Source organism: Miscanthus floridulus, chromosome 19 (genome assembly GCF_019320115.1).
Source record: "Miscanthus floridulus cultivar M001 chromosome 19, ASM1932011v1, whole genome shotgun sequence".
Lineage (NCBI taxonomy): Eukaryota > Viridiplantae > Streptophyta > Magnoliopsida > Poales > Poaceae > Miscanthus > Miscanthus floridulus.
In genome coordinates, this window is record NC_089598.1 from 104,784,643 (window position 1) to 104,799,151 (window position 14,509).

General features: G+C 45.7%; 2 protein-coding genes across 3 annotated transcripts; both read left to right on the forward strand.

The window, feature by feature from the left end:
* Positions 1–356: 356 nt before the first annotated feature.
* On the forward strand, positions 357–10,308 carry LOC136527412 (glycosylinositol phosphorylceramide mannosyl transferase 1-like). 2 transcript variants are annotated; one of them, XM_066520132.1, is made up of 6 exons: positions 357–1,024; positions 1,135–1,534; positions 1,778–1,941; positions 2,094–2,164; positions 8,889–9,080; positions 9,868–10,308. In XM_066520132.1, the coding sequence occupies exons 1-6, from the start codon at positions 768–770 to the stop codon at positions 10,026–10,028; spliced, it is 1,245 nt and encodes a 414-aa protein (XP_066376229.1). In that variant the 5' UTR covers positions 357–767; the 3' UTR covers positions 10,029–10,308. The 2 variants fall into 2 exon arrangements, with proteins under 2 accessions (XP_066376229.1, XP_066376230.1); XM_066520133.1 differs by lacking the exon at positions 8,889–9,080 and having other exon boundaries at positions 361–1,024.
* Positions 10,309–10,426: 118 nt separating this feature from the next.
* LOC136527413 (thylakoid lumenal 16.5 kDa protein, chloroplastic-like) lies at positions 10,427–11,855 on the forward strand. The gene is made up of 4 exons (XM_066520134.1): positions 10,427–10,967; positions 11,117–11,256; positions 11,358–11,430; positions 11,547–11,855. The coding sequence occupies exons 1-4, from the start codon at positions 10,469–10,471 to the stop codon at positions 11,654–11,656; spliced, it is 822 nt and encodes a 273-aa protein (XP_066376231.1). The 5' UTR covers positions 10,427–10,468; the 3' UTR covers positions 11,657–11,855.
* The last annotated feature ends 2,654 nt before the right edge of the window (positions 11,856–14,509 follow it).

Sequence of the window (14,509 nt, forward strand, 5' to 3'; positions counted from 1 at the left end):
CTGCCATGGTCAGTGCCATCCGTACAGAGAGGCAAAACATGCTCAGCCTGTTCGTTGGCCGTGGAATATCTTTAATTTTTTAGCTGAAACAGTATTTTTCTCTCACATAAATTAGTCAACAGTATTTTTTCACGAACCAACAACGATACGAATCAGCCAACCGAATAGGCTGGCTAGCGTTAAGTCCATCTTCAATATGGGACTATTGCGAAAGTCAAATTTAAAATAAGTCTCTAATACGATAACTATAGCCTTCAATAAAAATAACTATAAGTCACCTTCAACGTAATAGACATTCGGAAGGTACCAGTGCACTTCTAGACTTTCTAGTACGTTGCACACTTGCACAGCCTTCCCTCCAAGCCTCCACCCGGACCAGGCCGGCTCCCAGTCTCCAGTCTCCACCGGGCCGGGGCTGGCCACCCCCAACTGCATCCGCCGCCGCCGCCATCGCCATCCATCGCACTCGCACTGCTGACTGTCCGGTAGCCGCTGTACCGCACCAACAAGCTTCTTCTACTTCTCTTCCTCTCCCTCCCTCCCACATTTCAAAGGAGCTAGCGCATCGGCCGGCTGCCTACTTCCCCGGTTCCCCCGATTCCAGAAGCCCCTGGCACGGCCTCTCGGTGACACCTGAGCCCGTAGCTGCGCCGTAGTCCGTCCGTGCCACCCCTGGGCCAGCCAGAGCCAACCGGGAGAGGCCACGCAGAGGGGTCTTGGCGGCTTGCTTGCTCTGCCTCTGCTCGCCACCTCGCCAGCCAGTGCCCATGCCGCGGATGGCCAAGCTGCTGCTCAAGCTGCAGGAGGCGGCGGACAGGAGGCACGGCCCCGGCCCCATCCGGCGCCACCCGCTCGTGCCCCGCCACGCGCCCGCCGCCACCAGATTCGTGCCCTCCTGCCGCGCCCTCTGCCTCCTCGCCCTCGCGGCCGCCTCCACCACGCTCGTGCTGGCGCTTACGCTCCAGAATCACCGTCTCGGCCCCGCCGACCTTTCCTCCTCCTCCTCCTCCGCCATCTCGCCACGGTAAGCGTCCCGTTCCCGACGCACCCCCCCGCTACCATGCTGCTGCTGCGCTCCACTCAGTCACCACTCACACGCGCTCTCCCGTTCCATTTCCAAACGCCCACCCGCAGCGGCGGCGGCTTCGCGGTGGTGATCAACACGTGGAGGCGCCCGGCGCTGCTGCGGAGGTCCGTGACGCACTACGCCGCCTGCGGGGGCGTCGACGCCGTCCACGTGGTGTGGAGCGAGCCGCGGCCGCCGCCGCCGCTGCCGGAGACCCTGCGCGGGGGCGTCCTCGGCGGCCTCAACGGCACCCGTCGCGGCGCTGGCGTGCGATTCGAGATCAACGAGGCCGACAGCCTCAACAACAGGTTCAGGCCCATCCGGGGGCTCGCGGCGGACGCCGTCTTCTCCGTCGACGACGACCTCATCGTCCCCTGCTCCACGCTGCGCTTCGCCTTCTCTGTCTGGCAGAGCGCGCCTTCCGCCATGGTCGGCTTCGTGCCGCGGATGCACTGGCTTACCAACCCGGTAATGTTTTGAATCGATTGGTTGGTGTAGTTCCAAGCGAGTACGTCATATTGGATTTGTATTCCATCATGAGAAATTTGTTTTGTCTGAATTTGAAAGTACCTATTTGTAGGTCTATGTTCAAATTTGAATTGCTGGTTTGACACAAATTAAATAGGAATAAGTTTGAAGTTTGCATGGACATATGAAGGATATATGTAAAAAAAAAGGAGCATTTCTTAATTGGAGTTGTTTCTTCTGCAGAGAGGCAGTGAAGAGGAATACCGATATGGAAGCTGGTGGTCAGTTTGGTGGACAGGGACATACAGCATGGTTCTTTCCAAAGCAAGTTTCTTCCACAAGAAGTACTTGGACATGTATACCAACCAAATGCTACCGTCCATTCGCAAATATGTGAATGAGAACAGGTGCAACTCCTACCTCTCTGGTTCACCATTTCTAGAAAAATTGCCTTCGGTTATGTTATTGGGTCCTATGTTATTATGGTGCTGTCAGCGATTGGCATGTGTAGTGTAGCACTCCATGGATCTTACTCTTTCGCTACCCTAACGCTTGGCAGGAACTGTGAGGATATTGCAATGTCTTTTCTTGTTGCAAATGCTACTGGAGCTCCACCTGTATGGGTGCAAGGTCAGTGAGCACTGAGCGCCCTTTTCATCAAGACGTAAAGTTTTTTTTCTTCGAAAAATGGCAAGAGAGTTGCCGAATTAGTTTTTTTTAAGATAAAGGATAGTTTATATCCGGCTTCATCTACCTCAGGGTAGAATCAGGCCAATTATTACAAAGTTCGGTACAGTGACCAGCATACAACCCACTGGGATCACAAGCTTACAAGTAGACACTAGGACAACAAAGCGGGAAGTAAAGTTCTGACTAATGAAGACCAATAAACCTAGTCGATAACCATCCATTGGAATTAAAGAAGTGCAATGCTGATGTCTCCAGATGCTGCCCAATAAGAATCAGCTGATCCCGTAGATCATTACGCCGCTGCAGCCTTGCCCATTGCCGTAGCCAATGGGTTCCCCTGAATAGCACCTGCAAAAAAGTTTTCGGTTTGCATTTGTCAAAAACTACTTCGTTTCTTGTTAACCAGATTATCCAACATAAAGCTGACGCTGCAGTTAATAACAAAGAATTATGTATGTTACCACCCGCCTTAGACCAATTAACAAATAAATCATGTATACTGAGGAGGGGTGATAACCCAAACATCAAGTGTACAGCATGCCATAAGAACTTAGCATAATAACATTGGAAAAAAGGTGTTGAATAGTTTCTGGATGGTGATAGAAGCAACATTTCGTATCACCATTCCAGCTTCGTCGTGCAAAATTGTCCTTGGTTAAGATCACACCTCTTTTTAAATACCACAAGAATATTTTTATTTTTGAAGGAATTTTGATCTGTCATAAATCCTGTGACACTCTGACCTTATTGTTAATTAGTGTAGCATACATAGATTTAACATAAAATATACCAGATGAATGTAATGCCCAAACAAACACATCCCTTTCCCCCTGTAAGTTCACATCTTGTAACGAGGCAACAATTCTATGCCAATCCCTTAGATTTCTACCCCCTAAATTCCGGCGAAAGGAAATGTTCAGCGGGATTGATGCAAGTACAATTGCCACGGAATCCTGCTTTCTTCTCACAATATTGAACAACGAGGGAAATTTATCTTTTAATGGTTGGTTTCCAACCAGGTGTCCATCCAAAAACGAGTTTGTGACCCGTCTTTTACTTTGAATGAACCAAAAGTCATGAAACTATCTTTTACATTCATCAGTCCTTTCCAGAAGTGAGAGTCAGTGGGCCTTTTGGTACAGCTCCCTATAGTTTTATCTTTTATATATTTATTTCTCAATAATTCTTGCCACATGCCATCCTCATTTAACAGCTTGAAGAGCCATTTACTCATCAGGCATTTGTTTTGTAAATCCAAATTATGTATGCCTAAACCACCCTGTATTTTTGGTTGGCACATAATTTTCTATTTGGCCAATCTATATTTTCGCTTGTGATGGTCGCTTTGCCAGTAGAATCTTGATCTAAAGTAGTTGATATTTTCTAATACTCCTTTTGGGAGTTCAAAGAAAGACATCATAAACATCGGTAAGCTAGAGAGCACCAAGTTTATTAAGACCAAGCGACCTCCTAAAGAAAGCATCTTACCTTTCCATCCACTAAGCTTGTTTTCAATTATGTTCTCTATTGACTGCCAATCTTTATTACTCAGTTTCCTAGTGTGCATAGGTAAACCAAGGTACCGAAAGGGAAACTTACCCACCCCACACCCAAACAACTGCGAATAGAAATCCTCATGCTCTTTTGCTTTACCAAAACAAAATATTTCGCTTTTATGAAAATTAATTTTGAGCCCCGAAAGTTGCTCAAACGTGCTTAGTATCAATTTCATGTTTACCGCCTTCTCAACATCATGGCTCATAAAGATCACTATGTCATCCGCATATTGTAGAATAGACAAACCATTTTGGACAAGATGAGGAATGACCTCTTCTATCTGGCCTGCTTCCTTGGCCCTAGCAATTAATATAGCCAACATGTCTGTCACTATATTAAATAGTATTGGAGACATTGGGTCACCTTGCCTTAGGCCTTTTTTTGTCTGGAAATAGGAACCAAGTTGGTCATTCACTTTTATGTTTACCTTTTCTCCCTGTGTAAACTGTTGTACCCAAGAACACCACTTCTGAGAGAATCCTTTCATCGGTAAGGTTTGTTGTAAAAAGTTCCATTTTACTTTATCATAAGCCTTTTCAAAATCTATTTTAAAGATTATTCCATCTTGCTTTTTCGAGTGGAGTTCATGAATCGTTTCATGGAGAATTACTGCGCCCTCCATGGTGTTTCTTCCTAGGAGGAAAGCAGTTTGTGTTGGTCTAATGATCTTCTGGGCAACAGTAGACAGTCTATTAGTCGCAACTTTGGTAAAGATCTTAAAAGAAACATTCAACAAACAGATCAGTCTATATTGTTGAATGACTTTCGCATCTTTCTTCTTTGGTAACAGAATTATAGTACCAAAGTTGAGACTATTCAAAGGCAGAGTTCCCTCATGAAATTCCATAAAGAGAGCCATCAGGTCGTCTTTTATTAAATCCTAGAAGACCTGATAGAACTCAGGTGGAAAGTCATCCGGTCCTGGTGCCTTATTGTGTTGCATCTGGAACACTGCTGCTCTGACCTCAGACTCAGAAAACACATCAGTTAGAAACTCATTTTCCAGATCAGAGACTTGAGGTATGTCTTGGACTTGGTGCTCCTCCAACACTATAGAAGAGCTCTCCGGGGGACCAAACAGGTTTTTATAATAGTTGGTAATATGTTGTTTTAGTTGAGCATCACCTTCTATTATATTGTAGCCATCCTCCAATTGGAAAATACGAGCTTTTCGATGCCTACCATTAGCCAACAGATGATAATATTTAGTATTAGCATCACCCTCCAGTAGATGTTTTACCTTTGCCCTTTGGTACCATTTAATTTCCTCTTCACGCAGCAGTTCAACCAATCTCTCATTTAACACATGTTTAAGATTTAGTTCCGTCTGATTAAGCAAAGATATTTCTGCCTTCTTGTCTAGCTCATCGAGTTTGTCTAACAGTTCTTTTTTTTCCTTCTTATAAGCCCCACTCACATTTTTTGCCCAGCCTCTGAGGTACAGGCGAAGTCTCCTGATCTTCGCCTGCCACCTCTCTAATGGGCTGCCCTCCACAATCACACTAAGCCAAACATCTCGCACCATGTCACAAAAACCATCCCTAAGCAACCAACCCAATTCAAATTTGAATTGGGGTTGGTAAGCCGAAGGTGGACTATTTGTGCTAAATAACAGTGGAGTGTGGTCAGAAATGTCTCTGCTCAAAGCAACCACAGTTGAAAGCGGATACTTAGACTCAATCTGTACAAACTAGAATCATATCTAGTTTCTCAAAGGTCTGATTTTGTACACGATTAGCCCAAGTAAACTTTCTTCCAGTCAGCTCTAATTCTCTAAGATTTAGCGTGTCAATAACTGCATTAAACAGAAAAGGCCATCTATCACTATAGTTTTCATTGTTTTTCTCATCCGGACTACGAATAATGTTAAAATCACCACCTATAACAATAGGTAGGGTGTCTTTTGAACATACTCTAACCAGCTCGGATAAGAATTGCGTTTTTAGATCTAATTGAGCAGGGCCGTAAACCGAGATTAAATTAAATTTAAAATCAACCTCCTTGTGTCTCAACTTGAACCGAATAAAAAAATCTCCTTCTTCTATCTGACCAATGTCAAAAATTAAAGGATTTATACCTAGCATCATACCATCGGACCGACCCTTGGAGCCATGCAATGCCAAAGAAAATCTCTACCAGCGCATATATTATTCAAAGTTGATTGCAAAAAATTGGCTCTCCCGGTCTTCGATAAGGCAATGAAATCTAGGTTCTTTTCTTTTGTCAAGTCAAACAGAAATCTATACTTTTTATGGTCAGCAAAACCATTGCAGTTCCAGAAAATTCCTTTCATTTGGATTGACTTTTAGCTTTTTTTCATTAATTTTGGACCTAGATTTTTTGTAATGTGATAAAGGGGTCTGTAGACACAAAGGATCATAGCCCCCATCACCTAGGTCTTTAGTAATCTCCGCACAAATGAGGTTTAAAGCATCTAAATCCATATTTTCCTCTAAAGAGCAAACAAATGAGACAACATCCACTAGGTTCTTGCTAGATTCCTCTAAATTAAAAAACTCAGATAGTCTATGTGACTCCACATCTTTTAAAGATTTTAAAGAACAGGAAACCTCATGCTCATTAACCCCGAGTGAAATTCCTAGTGCACTAGTAGAAGCTAGCAAAATAGAATCATCAAGAGCATCAAAAGAAAGTGGCTGTGATTCTTTACCTTTGATCGAAGATGATTCCAAATTTTTGCGCGCTTTTAACTTTGTTGCCTTCTCCAACAAGTCTTGCTCCGGAGTAGACGCGTTTCTTTTGCTAGCTCTCACTGGTGGCACTGCCCCGCCACTCATTGCCTTAGTTTTTTTTAGGAGGCCAGAGTCACTTTTAGACTGCAACAGACTAGCCTTCCATTGTGCAGTACCATCAGGAGTCATCCTAGTCTGAGATAGTAACACAACTGACTTCTTTGCATTTTTCTTTTCCACTGAGACATGTCCTGAAACGTTCTGCTGGAGTACTGCACCTGTACCAGCCCCCATGCTCTGCTGAGTATCAGCGGCCCGTGGTAGGACTGACTGGTTGGTCGTGATATTGCCCAGGTGATGGTCAGTAGGTGTACCAGCGGCCGCCTTGTTCTTGTGTTGTCCACTTGGCGCAACTGAGGCATTGGGCAGCCTATCAGACATTTGACCAGCTGGTGGATCTCCTGTTTTGTTAGCATCATGATCCATGTTTTCCGGTTCCTTCTCCTCCGGGGCTTTGTCCTCGTCCATGGTAGAGTCCATGTCAATGACTTGGGGCTCACCATCAGACATATCCTTCTCAACTCTGAATTGTAGCTCATATACAAAATCCCCAATGACTACATCCACAACGTTTGGGATGAGGTCAGGATTTAGCACTGCTACTTTCATTCTTGCTCTGCCATATTTCTTTGTGAATTTCATATCAACAGCCCGAGATACTCCTAAAATTGAGCCAATTGCCCAGATAATAGGAAATTCCCGTAACTCCTTTGGGATCCCTCTGAACTGCACCCAAACCTTGTCAATCTCATATTTAAAAACATCATTTTCGGCTCCTTTCTTGAACCGAATCTTTCCTTTCACTGTCTTTGTGTCCATTGGGCCCCAATTCACCATGTGGTTGAGCACTTCAGAAGATGGGAAATTAGTGAAAAAGGCATCGTTGCCTTTCTCTTCAATCACCCAACTATTCCCAGGCAGTAGTTTGTCAAGTTCCACGGCTAACTGGTCAGCAGTAAAAGAATCCTCCAAAACACGTACCATAGCGGATTTGTCATCAGAAGCAATTTTCGAATTCTCAACAACAGGTATGAAATAAAAGCCCAGGCCTTCTACAGCATATCCACAAGGTATAGCAGTAGAGTTCAAATTCTTCAGATTTGGACATATTTTTTTAACATGATCACCAAAGCATAATTCACAACTAAGAACAGCCATACAAACTGAAATCGTATGCCCTTTAGTGTGGCATCGATAGCAGTAAGGTTTACCCTTGCTTTTTTTAGTTCCTCCTTTCTGGGATAACTCTGGCACATCACTCATAATAACTGCAGAATTGGATCCTGGCGGGGCAGTGTCTGTCGCAAGAGTTTCAGCTGATGCCGGTGCTGACTTGTTCGAAGTAGTCGAGGTCGCCTGCTGCGATGACCCCATTGCTGGTGTCGGTTGGGGAGCAGCCCCCTGCGCACCCACTAGCGCCTCCCCCCTGGATCGAGTTTGGGAGAGGGGGTGGCCCTGCTGGTTGCTGCGGCATGTGGCTGCCTCCCAGCTCCTGCGACGAAGATGGTTGGTAGCGGGAGCGGCTAGGGTTTGGCCAGCCCCCACGACCTCTACCTCCGCTGAACCCTCCTCCATTGCCGCCCTGTGGACTCCCGCCCCGGCCCCCGCCAAAGCCCTGGTTGAAGTAGCCGAAGCCACCGTATCCCTGACCTCGGCCTCGACCACGCGGGGGAAACTGGTCGCGGCCACGGCCCCGTCCATGTCCTGGGTCGAAACCCGGGGTTGTACCCCGCCCCCTTCCTCCTCCACGAGCGCCATGATCACCGCCATGACCTGAACCCTACGCCGCCATCTGTTTGCCTGCTCGCATGACGTCTGCGAACGAAGGTCGCGATGGCGTCGTATACGCTGCTGGCGGCGGCTTAGTTACGAAGGTCGCGGCCTCGGTCCATAGCGTCGAACGAGGAAGCGGATGGAATAACGTATCACGATCCTGGATTTTCGTTTTTTCAAAAAAATTTGAATCTTCCTGTGACCTCGCCGGAACAGTCCTCGTCAGTGATCTAGGGTGCCGCGGAGACTTTCCCGAGCCGCCACGAGTTCCCAGGTCACGGTGGCTGGCCTTGGCAAGGAAGTCGCCTAGCGTTCTTGGCGGAGAAACGCGCGGAGCGGGCAGCGGCCCTTGCCATGGCTCGCCAACGAGCTTCCTCTTGATCAAAGATTCAACGATAGCCCTGGGCAGAAGATCGCGAGGTAACGAAGCCTTACCTGTGTCTAGAACCTGTTCCGCCGTAGCTAACTGATCGATCGTGAAGCCGGCGTCCAAGGCTTCCTTGACGAACTCTGGCGTGGAAGGGCTGTGAACCTTCAGTTCATCTTCTTCCGATTCATCAGAATCACCTCCCGATGCCCAGAACTTGGACTTCAGCGGGGAGGCCTTCTGGACGCCATGTACCGGTGTCGGTCTCCGGGACACCTCTGCGGCCATGGCCACGAAGCTGGACAAAGCTTCACGCCCCTCCTTGCGACGTCGATCTTCATCTCCTTCCCCAACGCCATCTTGATGCGGTCCAGGTCGTATAACCTGCTTGACCGCCGGCGCCAAAGTAAGTCTCCTTCCCCTCGTCATCCAAGGCTGTACCTGAATTTGTCTACTTCTTGCATCGATAAATTTCATCTTTGGAGAGTGTGTTTAAGTTAATGGATATTAGTTAAAACATAGTTCGATAGTCTGTGTTAGTCTTTTTTTGTTGTTTGCCCGTGACAAAGTTTATCAGCCACTGTAGGGTCTTGGGACCTTATCCTTCGTTTGTATTCAGAGGGACAATGACCTTTCATACTATTTTACTTACAATTAGGAGGACTATGTAGTTTTTATATTGCTTGACCACATGAGTTGTTGCTTGGCTGTAGTGAAATTTAACAATTGATGAAGCCACTGTCACTTTCATAATTTCCTGAATTTCCCACCTTCTAGCATAAGGAAGTTACTGTAGTTTATCTGAAACTTCCTTGGTCTTTTTCTGCTTGGCCGTTACTTGAATTGACAGCAACCTTGTGTAGCAATTGAATAATCCTCTGCCAAAAAAAAAAGGATTGGCTTGGCATCAACATAGAAACAGAACAACTAGCCATATTGACTATTGAGATAGCAGATAGCACATATGCTATCAGTGGCGGAGGGAAGGCGGCGAGGGAGGGGGGACCCCTAAGTTAGCGTAATTTCCATTGAAATTTTTTAAATTGGATCATTTTTTTTATGAAATTTGCACTGGTGTCCCCTCCCTCTAACAAAATTCGCGTTTCTGGCTCCACCGCTATATGCTATCCAACCTGTTATTGGTTTCATTCAGGAGTATCTTTCTCACATCCATGTCCTTGATATCACCACAGGAAGGATATTTGAGATTGGATCGAGCGGCATCAGCAGTTTGAAAGGCCATGGCTTGCAGAGATCAAGATGTCTCAACGCGTTCGCTGCCATGTACGGCCATATGCCCCTCGTAGCCACCACAGTCAAGGCTGTGGACAGCCGCAAGAGCTGGTTCTGGTGATATATGTGCCTCTTGTAGTCTTGTTTGCCTCTCTTTTATCTCCTCTTTTTCCTTAGGTGCGTCCTAGCCATATTAAAGGCTAGTGTGTATGTGCATAATTCATCCGCACCTAAGAACACAGGCTATATATTGTACACATGAAATTCAAACATAGTGATTATATTCATATTATTGATGGAGTTAGTTACTATAGTTATCTATTTGCAAGGAGATTTTTTATGTATGTATGTATGTATGACATTAATTAATTGACAGTGAAATTTATGGGGTGGTGGTGGACTATGTTGTGCCACTTTGCCTGCCAACTAAGACCCTGATGTTGTTCAGTGTTCGGTGCTTGCCTGTTGCCTCTGAGCTAACCAAGCTAACTTTTATGTGGCTGTGACGGCCGAAACAAGATAGTGAGGATAAGGGGACTCTTTTCGTTGGGCCAGCGCTGCATGCTTCCTTGGTGCTTTTTGTCCACAGCCTCTAGCGCCTGCTTCTCCCCTCTGCTTCTTGCTGCGTCTGCTGCTGCTTCCTGTGCCGATCACACGATGGTGTCCATTGTCACCGAGGCATGGGCGCTCGCCGGATGCGGCCCGGCGTCCAAGGCTGCGGCGGTGGCGACGCAAGAGTTGCCGGTGCAGCAGCATCCTCCTTCTGCTGCAGCAGCAGGGAAGACCAAGAAGAGAGCCGTGTCGTTCAGAGGCGTCAGCAGCGGCGGTGGTCAGGACCACCGGCGTGAGGCCGCCGCCGTCGTCGGCCGGCGGCGCGGCCTCGCGTCGTGCGCGCTCGCCGCCCTCGCCGCCTCGTTCTCCCCGCTCGCCGCCGACCGTGCCGCGCGGGCCCTCGTCCTCGAGGAGGACGACGACATCGAGCTCCTGGAGCGCGTGAAGGAGGACAGGAAGAAGCGGCTGCAGAAGCAAGGCGTCATCAGCTCCTCTGGCACCGAGACCGGTCAGTCTCAGTCAGTCAGTGCACACCTGTTCATCTCATGCAGTTGCTCTCTTTCTTTCTTTCTCCCTTTATTTATGATGAAACAAGAAGATCTCTGAAGCTTTGCTCCAGCAGTAACAATGCTGTAGTTTGATCTACAAAAACAACAGGATATTTGCAGGACCTCATCTACAAGCTGAGCAAAGTTGGGCAGGCCATTGACAAGGATGATCTCCCAGCCGCAAGCAGCGTGCTGGGACCAAGTTCAGACGCCCAGTGGGTGCAGAACATCAATGTGGCTTTCTCCAAGGTTCTTCCTCTCAACCCATTCTTACTTAGCTCAGCTCAGTTGCTTCTCTTCTACACCAACATTCTTTTCATCTGTTTCGACCTGTGTGTATATAACAACAGTTCAGCTCAAGCCCAGAGGAGAGGAACGTTGTTGACAGCTTCAACAGCTCACTGGCCACATTGTTTACATCAGGTACATGTGCAGAAGGTCTACGGCTCTTTTCTGAACTTTTCATCTTCCAGTGATCCATCCATGCTTTGTGCCAGTATGAATGAATCTGACAGGTTTCATGGATCCTCTTGTTTCAGTGAACAAGCTCGACGCTGAATCCTCCAAGTCGGCGTTCGTGTCGTCTGCAACGGCGTTGGAGAAATGGATAGCGTTAGCCGGACTGGGTGGCCAGCTCAAAGGCTACTGATGTGAGGGAAGCACCGGCTGTTGTATGTATGGATCCGGCATTTGTGAATCTCCTAAAGACGGTACCGTAACCGATAACTGAATTCAGATAAGCTTGCTAGAACAACACAGCAGCATTCTGATCAATCAAGAAACTGGGATTATTTTTTAGACTGTTATTACCGTAATAGGAAATGAAGTTGTCCTGTATTTTGTTGTCCGGTGTTACTTTTGAAATTCCAACAAGCAGCTGATGGCGAGTTTTCTTATCCAAAACTTGCTGCCCAGATTCTTAACACTGGAGAGATAGCGGTGCTGCTCGTTGTAGTACAGTAATAGCACACAGAAAGTCTGGTCCAAAACAAAACGTAGCGACTGCCAGCAGCAAGATTCAGAAACCAACTATACATCCAAAAGTTCAGCACAACAAGGTCTCAAAATACAAGCAGTGTCACTTCATGTGCGGACAACAGCAACTAAGAGGGAAAGGGTTCTAAAAAAACAAATATGAGTGAAAACGTGAAAACTAAGGCTCCATTCGCTGGTCTAAAATTTAGCTCTGGCTGAAAAACACTGTTCCGATTAAATTGTTGTGAAAGAAAAATACTATTACAGCTGAAAAAAGAAGCCAAACAAACTAAATATAAGGTAAGCCGAAGAGGACCTAAAAACATAACAGGCAGGCACCGATTTCTGTGCCACTAATATAATATGTTAAAGCCTCTTAAGCGTCCCCGACAAGAAACTCATAGCTACTCCCTCCGTCCCAGAATATCTGTCGTTCTCGTTTCCCGAGAAACAACTTTAACAAAATATATATTAAAAAATATTATTATTTATGATACATAATTAACATCATTGGAAAGATCTTTTAATCTAGTTTTTTAACAAATTTATTTGGAGACACAAATGTTGCACATATTTTATATAAATTGAGTTAAAGTCGTGGCACGGACACCGAAAACGACAGTTAAATTGGGACGGAGGGAGTAGCTATTTGATTACGTGGAGGAGAGAGACCACCACAAAGTTTGGTCATAACTAGAGTTGTACTAATCCAAAAGACATGCAATAAGATAATCTAGAAATCTTACGAAATTGTCTACAATTTATATTTAAACCTCTCAGCATGATTCCCAAGTTAATAAGGTCAAACGGGCACATTTATCAAATCTGGTCCAGAAATTCCAGAGAGCTACAATTTCTGAAAGGCCAACTTTGATCAGGCATACCTCAAAAACTATTTGGCCAAATGCCATGAACATTTAACACAAGCTAGTTAAGTGCGTTATATACAACTTTGTTTTAGACAAGATTCCTAGAAAATCTCATCTTCGCCCGTTAATTTGCTAATCTCTAAAATCTATCCAGAAACTCACCGCGAGTGAATTATAGTAAAAATAATATTTCATTACATACAAGAATAGTACTAAGAGCACTACCAATATTACTAATAGTTAACATACATCAAATGAACACTAGAAAACATAGTGGCCATTCCTAAATAACTTTCTTTCATGCCTTTATTAATTTATTTAGATACTTAGGTTAAATAATAAACACCTAGATAAAGTATACAGAAAATTCTACAAAAATTAAAGTAGCTTATACATGTCTCCAATAGACTACTGTATAAATTTCACTTTATTTGAACAATAATAACATCCTACACAAAAATGACAAGCCAGCAGGGCTTAAAATACCATAAATAGGAAACCCCAGTGAAATGTGTCAAACAATAGACAAAATATTTTTCTTAGCATCCTTAAGCTATCATGACAACCTCCAATAAATTTCATGAGCATTGGATTCATAAATTAATTATTAAAATTCACTCAAGTATCACCTAATTATAAAAGGGAAATTAATAACTCAAAAACTATTCATGCAATGACTCTCAAATTTTTATCCGAGCTTCTACTCGTCAAGAACAGCTCACCATACAAATTTTATAATTTTTGGAGCACTAGAACTCAAGATATGAATTAAACAAGTTTGCATTCATTTAAAAACACATTTTAAGTTGCAATTTAATTCTTCTAGAAACTTTACTATAAGTGTTCATGTTATATTTTTACTAAATACTACACTTCATAAGGAACACAACAAATTTTGGTTCACCAAAATTGGATCTCTAAAACTCCACTTATGATTTTCCAAATATGCATGCAAATCTGGAAATAAATGAACTTTCTTTTTCACTTCACAGTCACTGACGCTTGGGACCCACAGGTCAGTGGACCCCGCCGGTCAGTCTAACCAGAGCAGGGGACATCGTTGACTGCGAGGAATCTCGACGATGGTGAGGTCGTCGGTGACGAGGAGGGTACCACCATGTCTGCCTCGACATCCCGCATCGAGTGACCTCCTAAACCTAAACTCTACCGGCCTCTAGGTGTGTCGGCCATGGCGACGGTGGCTCGGCCATGGCGCACGGCGGCGCTCCGATGAACACTGGCTCTAGATGCCTGGATAAGGTGTGCATAGGCTTCTGAGGACCATGTTGGACCTCCCTACGCTACTACTACCAGCTGCGGTGAAGTGGTCGAGCGTGGCCGCGTGAGGCCACCAGCGGCGGCCATGGCGCGGCGGTGTGCGACCATGTTTCGGCTCGACCGGACCGACATTGTTCGTAGCGTCTTCACCTGAGCATCTACACGTGATGGAGAAGACAAGCCGAGAGCTAGGGAAGGAGGAGAGGTGCAGTGATGTGCTGGCCATGGCGGACCGCGAGCGCGGCGGCGCTCCAGTGAGATTTGGCTAAGGCAGAGTCAGCAATGTCGCTCACCTAGGGCTTGGCTGGCTCAGCAAGAACATCATCGAGGTCCATGAGGTGCTAGCAGAGCTATGGTTGGAGTGGTGCTGGCTGTGGTGC